At 40.4% G+C, this 13562-nt stretch overlaps 2 protein-coding genes across 3 annotated transcripts; both read left to right on the top strand.

Annotated features, from left to right (window-relative positions):
• Positions 1-1488: 1488 nt before the first annotated feature.
• Positions 1489-7685, top strand: LOC310931211 (kelch-like protein 41b). 2 transcript variants are annotated; one of them, XM_083894322.1, is made up of 7 exons: positions 1491-1858; positions 1938-2869; positions 3978-4135; positions 4714-4821; positions 5912-6097; positions 7084-7230; positions 7327-7685. In XM_083894322.1, the coding sequence occupies exons 2-7, from the start codon at positions 2006-2008 to the stop codon at positions 7436-7438; spliced, it is 1575 nt and encodes a 524-aa protein (XP_083750448.1). In that variant the 5' UTR covers positions 1491-1858; positions 1938-2005; the 3' UTR covers positions 7439-7685. The 2 variants fall into 2 exon arrangements, with proteins under 2 accessions (XP_083750447.1, XP_083750448.1); XM_083894321.1 differs by having other exon boundaries at positions 1489-2869.
• A 3976-nt stretch (positions 7686-11661) lies between these two features.
• LOC310934400 (2-oxoglutarate receptor 1-like) lies at positions 11662-12687 on the top strand (the record flags this gene model as incomplete). The annotated part of the gene is made up of 1 exon (XM_083898118.1): positions 11662-12687. One exon carries the CDS (start codon positions 11662-11664, stop codon positions 12685-12687), a length of 1026 nt encoding a protein of 341 aa, XP_083754244.1.
• Positions 12688-13562: the final 875 nt, after the last annotated feature.

The raw sequence follows: 13562 nt of genomic DNA, 5'->3' as shown, positions 1-13562 counted from the left end.
AAGGAAAACGCAGTAAATTCAAGCCAAAATTATCTCTTTAAATTAAACGCAAAGTGTTTGATTGTAGAGTAACACACACACACATCAAGCAGCAGAACAACAATCCATCCAGCAGGGGAAAGGCAGACAATGCTGATTGGTGGACAGAGCTGTGCGTGCGTGTGTGTGCGTGTGTGTGTGTGTGTGTGTGTGTGTGTGTGTGTGTGTGTGTGTGTGTGTGTGTGTGTGTGTGTGTGTGTGTGTGTGTGTGTGTGTGTGTGTGTGTGTGTGTGTGTGTGTGTGTGTGTCACCTGTTTCTGCACACAGCTGCCTGTCTCAAACTTTGCTGCTCCATTTTTAGTGCTGTGATACTTAACACTAAATAGTTAGAAATAAAAATATTTTACAGAGTTTGAAAACACAAATATCTCAAGGACTGTTTACTGATATCCAAAATGCATGGAATGGGTGTGTATGGAATATGTAAACATGAGACCAAAAGTAAGTACATAGGTACAATTAAAGGTCCAGTGTGTAAGAACTAATGGGAGAGGCGTTCCCCACTCACTCGTTAAGGGTCTATGGTGGCCTTCGCATACCAAAAAGGATGTCATCTTACTTTGCATAATAAGCCTCGACTTAGAAAATTTTTTTTATTTATTACAATTTTTATTTTAACCCTTCTGTTACCAATCCTGTCATTGCCGACAGGATTCAGCATGCGTACTTCTCATTTATGTAACTCCTAGACAATAATGTAATATTTAGAAATTTAAAAAACTATGGACTGGTGATCTGTCCAGGGTGTGACCCCGCCTTTCACCCTATGCACCCGGTGACCCGCATGTGGAGCCTAAAGTGGTAGAAGACAGATGGATGTATACCAGAAAGCAGATAACTAGAACTTTGTACCCAAATACTTGTCACTACAGTAGCCCTCAGGACTTCCCCGGCACGACCGTCCAATCACAGGCAAGACTCACCATGTCCTCACACGTTTGTGACATCAGCTTCTCAGTACCGTATTCCTAAAGGGTTGAATAACTATTGAAAAGGAAAGTCGTCTTGGAATAAGGAGCAGAAGCACTCACTCATTGAAAATGTGTTGACAAAATTATAGCCATAAAATCTATGTAAATCCAGGCGACCTGATTATCATGATGGTCAAGGTGATTATACACTCAGGAAACGCGTAATGATATAAGTAATGTATCTCCAATAAATGTTACACACTTGACCTTTAAAGTGGCTAGATGAGAATGAAGTTAATAGATAAAGAATGAAAAATCAGAGATAAAGAAAGAGGTGATGATTTAAAGGAAACACATACTATACTTGTGACTGTGACAGCGACTGCTCTAAATACCCTCCACAGTCATACGTTGAGTTTGTAGTGAGCTATTTGAGGGCTTTGACAGCATTGTCTCTGCTGTTAGCCTGCCACATGACACTCCAGGAGCTGAATCATGGTGGCATATCCCCCAGCAGCCAGTTGCTTCTTTCAGTCTGTGACAGCAGCTGCTTGAGCCAAGCCTGCTCTGCGATTTTGGTATAGTCATATTCCACTGGAGTTGAAGCAGACAGGGGGGCAGAGGGACCTATATTTAGAGTGGGACAGGATTCAGTTGCAGGGTCTTCACACTGGGAACCTTTTCTCTGCTCTGCCTTTTCCAGCCAGGACCGACTGCCAAAAAGACCTGTGGCCATCACCTCCTTCCTCTCTCCTCAGACCTCCTTGCTTGCGTGCCGTTTTCCCTCCTCACACAACATGGACCCCAATGCCATCAAGGAGGAGCTGCGCCTGTTTCAGAGTACCCTTCTCCAGGATGGGCTAAAGGAGTTGCTGAAGGAGAACAAGTTTGTGGACTGCAACCTGAAGGTAGGGGACCGTAGCTTCCCCTGCCATCGATTGATCATGGCTGCCTGTAGTCCATACTTCAGGGATATCTTTTTCACAGAGGATGGCAAGGAAGTGGAGAACACCCACGAGGTGGTCCTGGAGGATGTCAACCCTTCCATCCTCGACATGATCATCCAGTACCTGTATTCAGCTGAGATTGACCTCACTGATGACAATGTGCAGGATATAATTGCTGTGGCAAACAGATTCCAGATCCCGTCTGTCTTCACGGTGTGTGTTAACTACCTTCAGAAGAAGATATCCCTGAGCAACTGTATGGCCATTTTCAGGATGGGCTTGGTGCTCAGCTGTCCCAGGCTCGCCGTGGCTGCACGCAATTACATCGCTGACCACTTCGAGGCCCTCTACAAAGATGAGGAGTTCCTCAGACTAGCACCCCATGAACTGTTTGCCATTATTGGCGGAGACTCACTGAACGTGGAAAGGGAGGAGGTGGTATTTGAGGCACTCATGGCTTGGGTCCGCCATGATAGAGATAAGCGCATCAAGGTGTTGAAGGATGCGTTCGACTGCATTCGCTTTCGACTTATGCCAGAGAAGTATTTCAAAGAAAGAGTGGAGTCGGATGACATCATCAAGGCTGACCCGGAGCTTCAGAAGACAATCCAGGTCATCAAAGATGCCTTCAAGGGGAAGCTTCCAGACAAACCCATGAAGAAGGAAGGGGAGCAGGGGGCCAACAAGGAAGGAGGTGAGGAGGAGGAGGACGCGGACAGCCTTTTCCCTGGGTTCCTGAATGACAGCCGGCGACATGGCATGTACACACGTGACTTCATCTTCATGCTCAATGACACAGCCGCGGTGGCGTATGACGTCGTCGAGAACGAGTGTTTCCTGGCAGCCATGTCTGAGCAGGTGCCACGTAACCACGTCAGCCTGGTGTCGGAGAAGAACCAGCTCTTTGTCATTGGTGGACTGTTTGTGGATGAGGAGAACAAGGACATGCCTCTGCAGTGTTACGTCTATTTGGTGAGTATGGTTGATTACGAAACGTGAATTACATTGAGTGGAGAAGTTGTCTCAGCACTTACTTCCTCATTAAGGAGAGTTACTCCAATAGTTTTTTTTAATGGTTCTCATATTTCTTATTTATAAATGTCGTCCCTCCCAAGTTGTCCTCACTAAATCAATAAGCCATTGTGGTTCTATGCTCCACAAGGTCTATTACAAGAACAGTATATACATACATACATACATATATATATATATATATATATGTATACTGTATATAATATCTCCAACGAACCTGGAAGGGATTTGAAGTGAGGGATATTCATCTGCAACATGCAACTTCATCGATAAATGTTACAAAATGTTACCCACAGTCTATACCTGTTGTATGTGCTATTCTTATAAACTGTCCATTGAATTGCTTGACTGACTGGAACCTTTACAACTTCACAAATGTCAATTATTATTCCAGTTAGAATAACCACACTAAACCTTGTAGTCTGAGCAGATGAAAGGCCCTAAATCTCCTAAAACTTGTGTTAACTATCTGTTGGTCATAAAGAAGCTGAATCAGCTGGTGTAACTGCCAGGTGCAGTGCAGTGCATGGCAGCCATTTTGACAAGTGATGTATTTAAGTTGTGTTCACCAGGCTGGAGACATTGTCACAGTGAGAAATTCCCAATATGTCTGACTCAGACTTACAAGTCACATGAGCTGATTTATCGTCTTCATTAAAGATTCTGTTTGGCAGAATTTTAATTAAACCTCACACCGTCAAACTAGTATAGCAGCTTGAATGCTGAACTAAGCAAATCACCTCAAGGCTTTTATTGTAATCAACAGACACAAGTGGTATCACTCAGAAAAGTGTAGAATGTAGATTACATGATAATTAGCTGCGAGTGTTTTCCCCCCACGTTGCCTTCAAGGTCTAAGTGAAATAGATACTAAAGGACGTGGACGAGGTCTTGAGTACTTTAGTATTTTATAGCCTAATCAATATGTTGATACCATACAGGATTCATTTCCTTCTTTATGAGGAGATAACGACAAAGCGCTAATGGGCACTAAGAGGGTGCTTTCCACACTCTTTAATGTACTGTATTATTATTTTCCCTTCCACAGTTGGATCCACTCTCTTCTGAATGGGTTGCGCTGCCGCCCATGCCTTCCCCAAGATGCCTTTTCAACATGGGAGAGAGCGAGAACCTGCTGTTTGCCGTGGCTGGAAAAGACCTCCAGACCAACGAGTCGCTGGATTCTGTCATGTGCTACGATGTCGAGTTAGTGTGATTGTTGGCTTTTCCCCCCTTTATCTCTATATGTCTGTTTTTAGGATATAATTAACTATGGGAAAATAACCCTTAAGTCAAAAATGTCTATGTGCTGTTTCAGATGTGATCTTAGCGTTCTAATTTGCTGTGGTTGTTTATTCAGTGTTTAGAAAGCTGTTTAATTCTTCAGCTTAAGTGAGAATATTTATATTACACAGACACATAGTTACAGTTGTTGTTAATGTAAGAGTTATAACATATTATGAAGCTCCAAGATTTGACCGGCACCATGTAACCAGAAATTCCTAGGTTCCTATTGGACAATACCAGCTGTCAATCAGACTGGTGTCCATCCATATGTACTGTGTATTATCATCTATTTTCAGAACATAACATAATGTATACAATTGGCCCATAACTGGCAATTGAGACCATTTACTCCTCAAGAAAATGCTTAGTGACATGGAATTCTTTTTTAACTGGTGGAGTTGCCCCCTGGTGGCCACTTCTTGTTTTTTTGGATTGAAGGACCAGTGTTTAAGAATTACAGACATATTTTGGTGAGAGCTAAATGTTTCTGTCTTCAGGAAAATGAGGTGGAGTGAGACCAAAAAGCTTCCCCTGAAGATCCACGGTCACGCTGTCGTGTCCCACAAAGGACTGGTCTACTGCATTGGAGGAAAGACCGATGACAAGTGAGTGAATGAGTGTGCTTGTGTGAGTGTATGTGAGAAGTTACACACAGTGGCCTGCAGCTGTTTGTAGTCCATCATCCTGCCAGGCTGCATGTATAGACAGCCATTACACTGCTGCAGTCCAGGATGGTCTCATGTGTTGCAACAGTGGAAAATACAACACGCCATGTGCAGTTACATTAAGAATAGGGGTCTACTTGTTTTTTTTCCATTTGATCATGGTGCAATGTTGCCTTACGGATGGTAGAAGACAAGATGTGCTTTACTTATAATTTCATTTCATTTCATTTAATGTGAAAGCCTAAATAAGAGTGACGATTTAAATGGCAAATAAGGGAATTAATAAATCCAAAATGATACAATGGTAATGTAAAAGTCTAGGGACAAACAAACGTAGTCGTGCTCGAAGAAGTCATGCTGAGGTTTTAAAAAAAGATGATGTGTATGCACGTATAGTATGTGCCTGTGTCCATAAATAGACTTTCACATGTAGCCAATGCATGAAATCACCATTCCTGCCAGTAAAATAAAGCAAGCTTAAGTAAAATCGAAGTTTTAATTAAAATTTTTACTTTAAATTTTATATATGATAAGTGTAATATGGGGCAGGCCCAAATATATGTGCAAACATTAGGATACTCAACAAAAATACACATCCAAAGTGAAGTGTACTTATTATCATATTATTATCATATTTATTTTCATAAACTGAGAACATAGAGACTTGAAATATTGCATTTTATCGTCAGTGTTGTGTCCAGATGAGTCGTCTTGTGGATACATGATGTTGTCCACCTTAAACATTGTCCTTTTGATTTTCAACCATTTTCATACGTTCATATTCTGTAGTTCAGCAATAATCAATAATTTAGTAGTTCTACATAATTATTTGCATTCCTGTGTTTCATAGTTTTACACAATTGATTTTATGTTATTCAGTTACTTTTAATTTAAACATATTGTCCGTCTTTTTAGCTGTTAATCAAACTAGAAAATATTATTAAGACATGAGGGAAACTGTAAATGAAGAAAAACATTCTGCAATAGTACATTAATGTGATTTTTTACAACATGATCTCTGTTTCCACAGCAAAGCTCTCAACAAGGTGTTTGCGTACAATCACAAACAGTCTGAGTGGAGAGAGTTGGCAGCCATGAAGACGCCCAGAGCCATGTTCGGAGCCATCATCCACAACGGCAAGATTGTGGTGGCAGGTGGAGTCAACGAGGAGGGTCTCACTGCCACATGTGAAGCCTACGACTTTACCACAACCAAGTATGAGTCTGTCTTTAGTAGGGTTAACAACTTCACACATTATATATTGTGCATTTGGGAAAACAGGCCATTTTGAACAATTCTGAATATATAACCTGCTATTAAATAAGAAAAATGAAGTCAAATTTAATGACATTTAAGTTAGTGAGTTAAAGTTATTTATTGATTCAGTGTTACACTGTGCAATTTCACCTCCAAATGATGTGCCTTTTTTGACCGCAAACAAAAAGGCGTATTTAGTCGTAAAAATAGTTTCCGATTTTTGTTTAATTTTCCAGTATTTATAATTTTGTTAAAACAAAAATAAATCAGCTTATTTTCAAATAAACCAAAAGTGTGTAGGCTGAAGCTTCAGCTTATTTACAATGACCTTTCTAGGAAATCACAGTTTCCATTGAAGTATGGATATGACAACAACAACAGAAAAGAAATAGCTGTTATTGTATCGACTGGTTGATTAAATTATTGTTAGAAAGTTTTTGGAGCATGTCCATTGTACAGCACATTTGACTATCTTCATAACACTGTCACTTTGACATTTTAGCCTTCCACATTATGTGTCTCCATCTTAACATGGAATAAAAAGGCTATTTCTGCAAATACACCAAGGTAGAAAAGACATGTGCCACAAGAGTTTGCATGTTCTCCCCATGTGTGTGGTTTCACTCCGGGTTCTCCGGCTTCCTCCCACAGTCCAAAAACATGCAGATTTGGGGATTAGGTGAATTGGTCACTCTAAATTGACCGTAGGTGTGAGAGTGTGAGTGAATGGTTGTTTGTCTCTGTATGTGGCCCAGTGATGGACTGGTGAACTGTCCAGGGTGTACCCCTCCCTATCACCCTATGTCAGCTGAGCTAGCACCCCGCGACCATCCGATGGAGGATAAAGCGGTAGATGATGGATGGATGGATGGATAGAAAAGAGATGGACAGTCAAAGCTCCATCTTACAGTTGACCTTTTTCCTATGATGCTGTATCTCCTCAGGTGGGAGCCTTTCACCGATTTCCCCCAGGAGAGAAGCTCTGTGAACCTGTTGAGCTGCGGGGGCTCTCTGTACGCTGTGGGCGGCTTTGCCATGGTTCAGATGGAGAACAAGGAGGTGGCTCCCACAGAAGTCACCGATGTCTGGCTGTAAGTCGTCTCAACTTATGGCGCCAAGCTGTGCGTTTTTTTTTCCTCCATTTTGCTTTTTCCATGAGATGTGACGCTCATCTGTCTTTATTATAGGTATGAGGAGGATAAGAAGCAGTGGAGTGGGATGCTGAGGGAGATGCGTTACGCTGCCGGGGCTTCCTGTCTGTCCATGCGCCTCAATGCTGCCAGGATGCCCAAGCTGTAAAAAGAACATATTTTCAAAAGAACTCCCTCCCTCTCTCTCTTCTTCTCTCTTCCCTCCACTCATCTCCAGCCTCTATTTCTGTCAAGTTGATCGTTCACATTCATTTTTCTCTGACCTCGGACAATATTTATCTGCAACATGAACACACAAAATAAGCCACCATTTAGATTGATCTACAGTATAAAACTCTGTTCACATCATTTCTAGCTCTTCTTTTGTAAAATAAACATTTGTAAACCTCTTAAAACTCTTTTATTGTCATGATTTTGTCTGAGCTTATCACCACGTTGAAGGGAAACTGGGGGAAGAGTCAACATATGTGACCGCATGTATTTGTACATTCTTTATACTTTTAGGTAAACAAGGAAGTGGAACTGGGTTAATAGCAGACTGGAGGACCTGAGGTAAGTCACACTGAATTATAGCGTTTATAAATGTTTTGGATTGCAGTTTGCAATACAAGGATGTGCATATACATTCATTCAGTATTAATCCTTAAAATTAACAATCAGTAAGCAAATTGAGAAATAAGCTGCTTTATTATTTTTAATCTCTAGTGCTTTATGTGACTGTTAAATTTAGAATTTTTGTGACATTTTTTGTGCCTTCTGCTGGAAATATGGGTGTAGAGTCGGTAATATACAGAAAAGGATTTGTACATGGAAGCAGAATATATGTATCTGTGTGGGTTTGTGTTTGTGTGTGTGTGTCCAGGTATTATTAATGTTGTGGGGACCTAAATGTGTTTACACAGTCACATTATGGGGACTTGTCTTCCTTATGGGGACAAAAAGCAAGTCCCCAAAGGTTAGGGCCAGGGTTACAGAGTTAGGATTAGAGTAAGTCTCCAGGAAATGAATGTAAGTCAATGTAATGTTCACTGAAGTCATGTAAACCTAACGTGTGTGTGTGTGTGTGTGTTCTGATTCAGACCTATTCTTGTGAGGATACTTTGGCTGGTCCTCACAACTTTGTCTTGTGGGAGTATTGCATGTGTACAAAAAAACAAATATTTTTTTTATTTCACCAGAATATGGCAATAGCCCTTGCCACCGTGACACTTGGCCTTTTGTGATCATTTCAACCCAGCACATTTCTGACATGGGGACTGTACATAAAATAAAAGGAAAGTTGACATCGAGGGCCAGGCTGTTTCGGGCACTCATTCATTTAAAGGTCCCATATTATGCTAAATCTACTTTTTAATCATTTTAATACTTATATTTGGGACTCTGGAGGCCATACCAGTCCCCAAAATGTGAAAAACCAAGACTCAGTCATGTTTTAGTGATCCCCCTTAGTGTAAGTATAGGAGATAAAACACACATTTTAAACCTTCCACCTCTTGACGAAACAGTGCGCATTTCACCACGAATGTTGCCACCCCAACAGGAAGTGTGCTTCGAGAGCTTAGTGAATAATATGTAATGTTTCAAATGAACTGAGATATGTTTAATATTCGCTAAAGAGTTTCTTCCCAGACAGACTTTATCTTAATTTTATGTGGTGTGATTTTGGTAAAAACTTGAAAATGAAAAAAAATGAAGGATGTCATTTGCAATAAAACATTTCATAAAATTAAACATTTGTATCTAATGTTATTGGTTCAAAGAATGTCAGGCTGAATGGTCGGCCCCCCAACATTTTCATCTTACCAAATCTGGCCCTCTTTACAAAAAGTTTGGACACTCCTGGTTTAGGGTTTAGGTCCAGGTTAAACCTTGTAAAGGTTAGGTGTTTAGGCCTTGTTTAGACTGCAGCACAAATAGGATTTGTAAGCATATCCGATTAGAATCTGATCTTCCTCACCAGCTGTTCACATGCATACTGTATAATTGCAAGGGATCAGATCCGATCTCTGTGTGTCCATATTGAAATTGTCTAGTCTAGTCTTGGACATGGATTACAGGCCATGTCCCAGAGAAACAAGTAGTCAACAAAATAAACAAAACATGGACAATAGAAATCTGTTGTGGTTATGTGGAGCTGTGGCGCAAGTATTGTCTTCCACTGTTTCAGAATCACATTTGAAACCACCTCCCTATGTGGTATAAATCAGCTTTGGAAAAATCAGATCTTATGTGGTTTTTAGTTGTCCAGACAGCCCAAAAAAAATCAACTTAGATACAAACTTGACATGTTGACATGTTGCTGATTTGGGCTATAGTCTAAATAAGGTTTTAGTTGTGATAATTAATAAAGTTATGTCTGTCAAAATGAAGCATCTCCAGCTAAATACAAAAGGTTCAGAATGCAGCTGCCAGAAAACATACAGTGTGACTTGAGTGTAAGGATATAGACTCTTGCTGCATTTCAGATGTTGACTGTGCTGCTGGTTGGAGGCTCCTTAGCTGCAAACCTGTGTCTTACCTGGTTCTTCTGCCAATTAGTGCCATATTATGCTGTTGCAACATCGGCTGTAAATCCTCAAGCGACATTCAAAAGTTGATAAATTCATATACAGATTTCCCTGAAAAAATCTGTCTTTAAATCTTACAAAGGTCTTGCTTTATTTGATATATTTCTTATGTCTTAACCCTGTATAAAACTTCAATGTACTATGTCCAGACTTTTACCAATCCGCTAACTACAGCTCGGTAAACTCTGATAAACTATTAAGATTTTTAAGACAGATTTTTAAATGAGGCTTCCACGTTTAGTATCTCATAACACTTACCTGACAGACATTTTCTTGGAATCTTAATACTTCCTCATTCCCTGTATCTGACACCAATCTGCCTGTGCCAAAAGTAGCTCAGCCGTGTCACTGAGATAATCCTTTGCCTGTTTGAAGAAATAACAAGACTGCAATAGAGACCCTCAACAACAATGCAGTTTATTGTTCTGAATAAACTCTTCTTTATTGAACAAATTAAACTTGATTATCTCTTGTTTTTCTTTGCAGGTGAACTGAAACCTTATCTTAGTAAAATAAAAGGGACCCCTGCACTTTATCAGCTCAAGCATTACACCAGGAAGTAAAGAGAAACAAGGCTGAAGGTGAGTCAAATACATGTGGGCGTTCAAACAAAAAATATGCTGGAGTTTCCCTCCTCATAGGTGTGGAAAACTGGATGTAGATATGAGAGAAGAGTGTAGGAGGAGCAACAGAGGAATGGTTGTGAAAACAAGATGAGATGACAGTGAAGGTTTGGAGTGAGCGCTGATGAAGACACTGTAACAAAGTAAGTAAAAAATATATATATATTATATAGAGTCAGTTTTTCTGTGCATGCTTTTTAACACTCACCTGAGCACATCCAATAAGCTTTTAACAATTTACCTTTTGCAAATATAATCAATTTTAAAGGACACATTCACAAAATGTGTATAAATGACACCTCACACACCTTACATCCACAATAAGAAGAGTACAGCGTTACAAGAAGCAGCCAGGATGCAATAGGTGCTGTCATATCCTGAGAGGCTCTGAGAAACCAGAGTGTTGACAAGGAAAGGAAAAAGATGTGTTTGTTTCTTTCCCACTGAGTTTGCTTGATTATTTGTGTCTTTCAGTCTGCTCTCGCCTCTTCCAATTCCTTCCTTTCTTTGGCAGTAGTTTCCTCTGACAGTGATATGAGAGGTGAGGGGAACATTTAATGATGTTTTGCCTAAAAGTGTTGATTTGTCCACCAGAAAACCAAATTCAGCATTCATTCACAATGCTGGAAAACATTTAAGCTGTCAAAATTGTAAAACATTTTTTTTTTAAATGTTTTAGGTGCAGTCCACAGGGATTTATTATCCTATCCCTCAGTTCTGTGGAATATGAGCATTTTTCAGATGGATTTATTTTTGTTATTGTTGTTTTATGGTCCAAAAGCTTAATTGTTAAGTAAAAGTTTGTGCCCTGAAAATACAATTTGCGTAGAACCGTGAAACATTTAAAAGGCAAAAAGCCAGAAAGTGTATGTTTAAACACTGGTGGAGACCAAAACAAAGTTAAAAGGAGAGACAGGTGTCAATCCCACTCCAAATGAATGCTGATTGTGTTTGTTGCATGTGTAAACTGCCCTTATCACATCATCATGCAATACAGATTTAAATGTCAAATAGCACCAAAACTGTTAAATGTATCAGATTTTTCCATTGTTTTTGCTTTAACTTTGACTATTTTTTAAGTCAGTGTAAGAGTATAATCTGTAATTGTAGAACGGGTGTGTCAGAAGCAGCTGTATGTGATTAAGGTTGTATTTCTTCTTTGCACTCGACAGGTTTCAGCGATGTCCAACAGCATGCTCTACTATGGAGAGGTTCACAACTGCACTACTGTCGATCAATTGTTGAAACGATATTTCCTGCCCATCGCCTACTCAATCATCTTCATTGTGGGTCTGGTGGGAAATGTCATTTCCATATGCGTGTACGTGACCAAGTTGCGTCCCTGGAAAAGCAGCAGCATCATCATGGTCAACCTCGCGCTGACCGATCTCCTGTACGTCCTCAGCTTGCCCTTCCTGGTTCACTACTACAGCAACGCAGACGCGTGGGTGCTCGGCGATTTCATGTGCCGCTTTGTCCGCTTCGGGTTTCACTTCAACCTGTATGGGAGTATCCTCTTTCTGACATGTCATGCAGTTTTCCGTTACGTGGTTGTGGCGTACCCGTGGAGGTCAGCTCAGGTGCAGCAGAAGCTTTGGGGTATAATAGCATGTGTGGCTGTTTGGACAATCGCTGCAGCTGAAATCACGCCCATGTTGACAATGATATCTTTGACAGAAAAAAACAACAACACCTACTGCTTGGACTTTGCGAGCACCATAGCTTACACCGTTGAGGACACTGTCGACGTGCGCTGGTATAGCTGGCTGCTAACGGCAGTCGGATTCCTACTGCCCCTAGTGGTGGTGTTCATGTGTTACATTGGTATCGTGAAAAAGCTGGCAGACGGGCCGTGCACAACCACTTCCAATCGGATGCGAGCACGTCGAGTGACTGTACTAATCCTGGTGGTGTTTGTTGTGTGCTTTCTGCCGTACCACATGTTGCGCGCTCTGCGAATAGAAACTCGAATGATGGAGATGGCACCGTGCATGGTGGAGCGTATTATCCATGCTGTATATATAATCTCTCGGCCTCTGGCTGGTTTCAACACGTTTTTTAACCTGTCTCTGTACACGCTCTCAGGTGACAAGTTTAGGGAAGCGTTCCTCACCATTTTTTATCGGAAATGTTGGTTGAGCAAAGCAACATCCCTGTTTCAGTTGGCCATTATCAGTAAAGAGCGCAGTGACATGCCCACTATTTGAGCCCCTTGTAAATGTATTGGACCTTTCTTTATTTTTAAATGTCACGTACTGAAATGCAAATACAAGAGTTGAGGTAAAAGCTGTAAGGTTTGCATGACAAATTAGAGCCACACTTTGTATCTGGCTGGAAATCTATGGAAATGTCATGGAGTCCTTTGTTTGCAACCTACATTGTGGTCATAAAAGTAAGTTTGCATTTTTCAGTTTTCAGTTTTTCCTCTAAGGAATGACGCACGATGCAGCAAATAAGCTCTTTGGTTTGAATACAGCACAATGTAAATAACTATTTTTTTTTTTTTAAATTAAACAGTACTGGTATTGGTTACTAAATATCTGCTACACCACACCAGTTCTTTGTGATATTTACTTAATTTTACGATATTATTTACTTCTCCTTTAACCCCCACCATCATATTTGTACTTGCATGGATGACATGAACAGGGGGGAGAGGGTTTAGTGTTGGGTGGTGTTGGGTCCTGACATTTTTTGATTACTTACTCTTGTTAAAACATTCTGATTGACTGTAACATAGAGAGGATTCATGCTTTCCTTGACGTAGAAACGTTTACCTTGAAAAGCAGACTCTGGTTGGTCTGTGTGTTCATAACGCTGCAGATACAGGGTGACAGAAAATGTCAGCCTCTGTAAAGCATGACCCTTGCCATAAGTGCATATAAAAGGCTTAATCTAAGGCTTTGCAAAGCTAATACATTTTATTTTAAAGCGGTTATACCCTTACACAAACATACTCCTGGTATATTCAATTAATTTTTCTTTCTGCAACATTTGCCTTATTCTTTGTGTTTGTTCATGTGTCCTTCATTTCTATATAAAGCCAATGATTCATAGATTCATATTTGTACTCCAACCAACT

The sequence above is a fragment of the Microchirus variegatus genome, assembly GCF_963457635.1.
Source record: "Microchirus variegatus genome assembly, chromosome: 1".
In the NCBI taxonomy this organism is placed as follows: Eukaryota; Metazoa; Chordata; class Actinopteri; order Pleuronectiformes; family Soleidae; genus Microchirus; species Microchirus variegatus.
The sequence above is the reverse complement of the archived record's forward strand: the minus strand, read 5'-3'. Positions and strand labels throughout refer to the sequence as shown.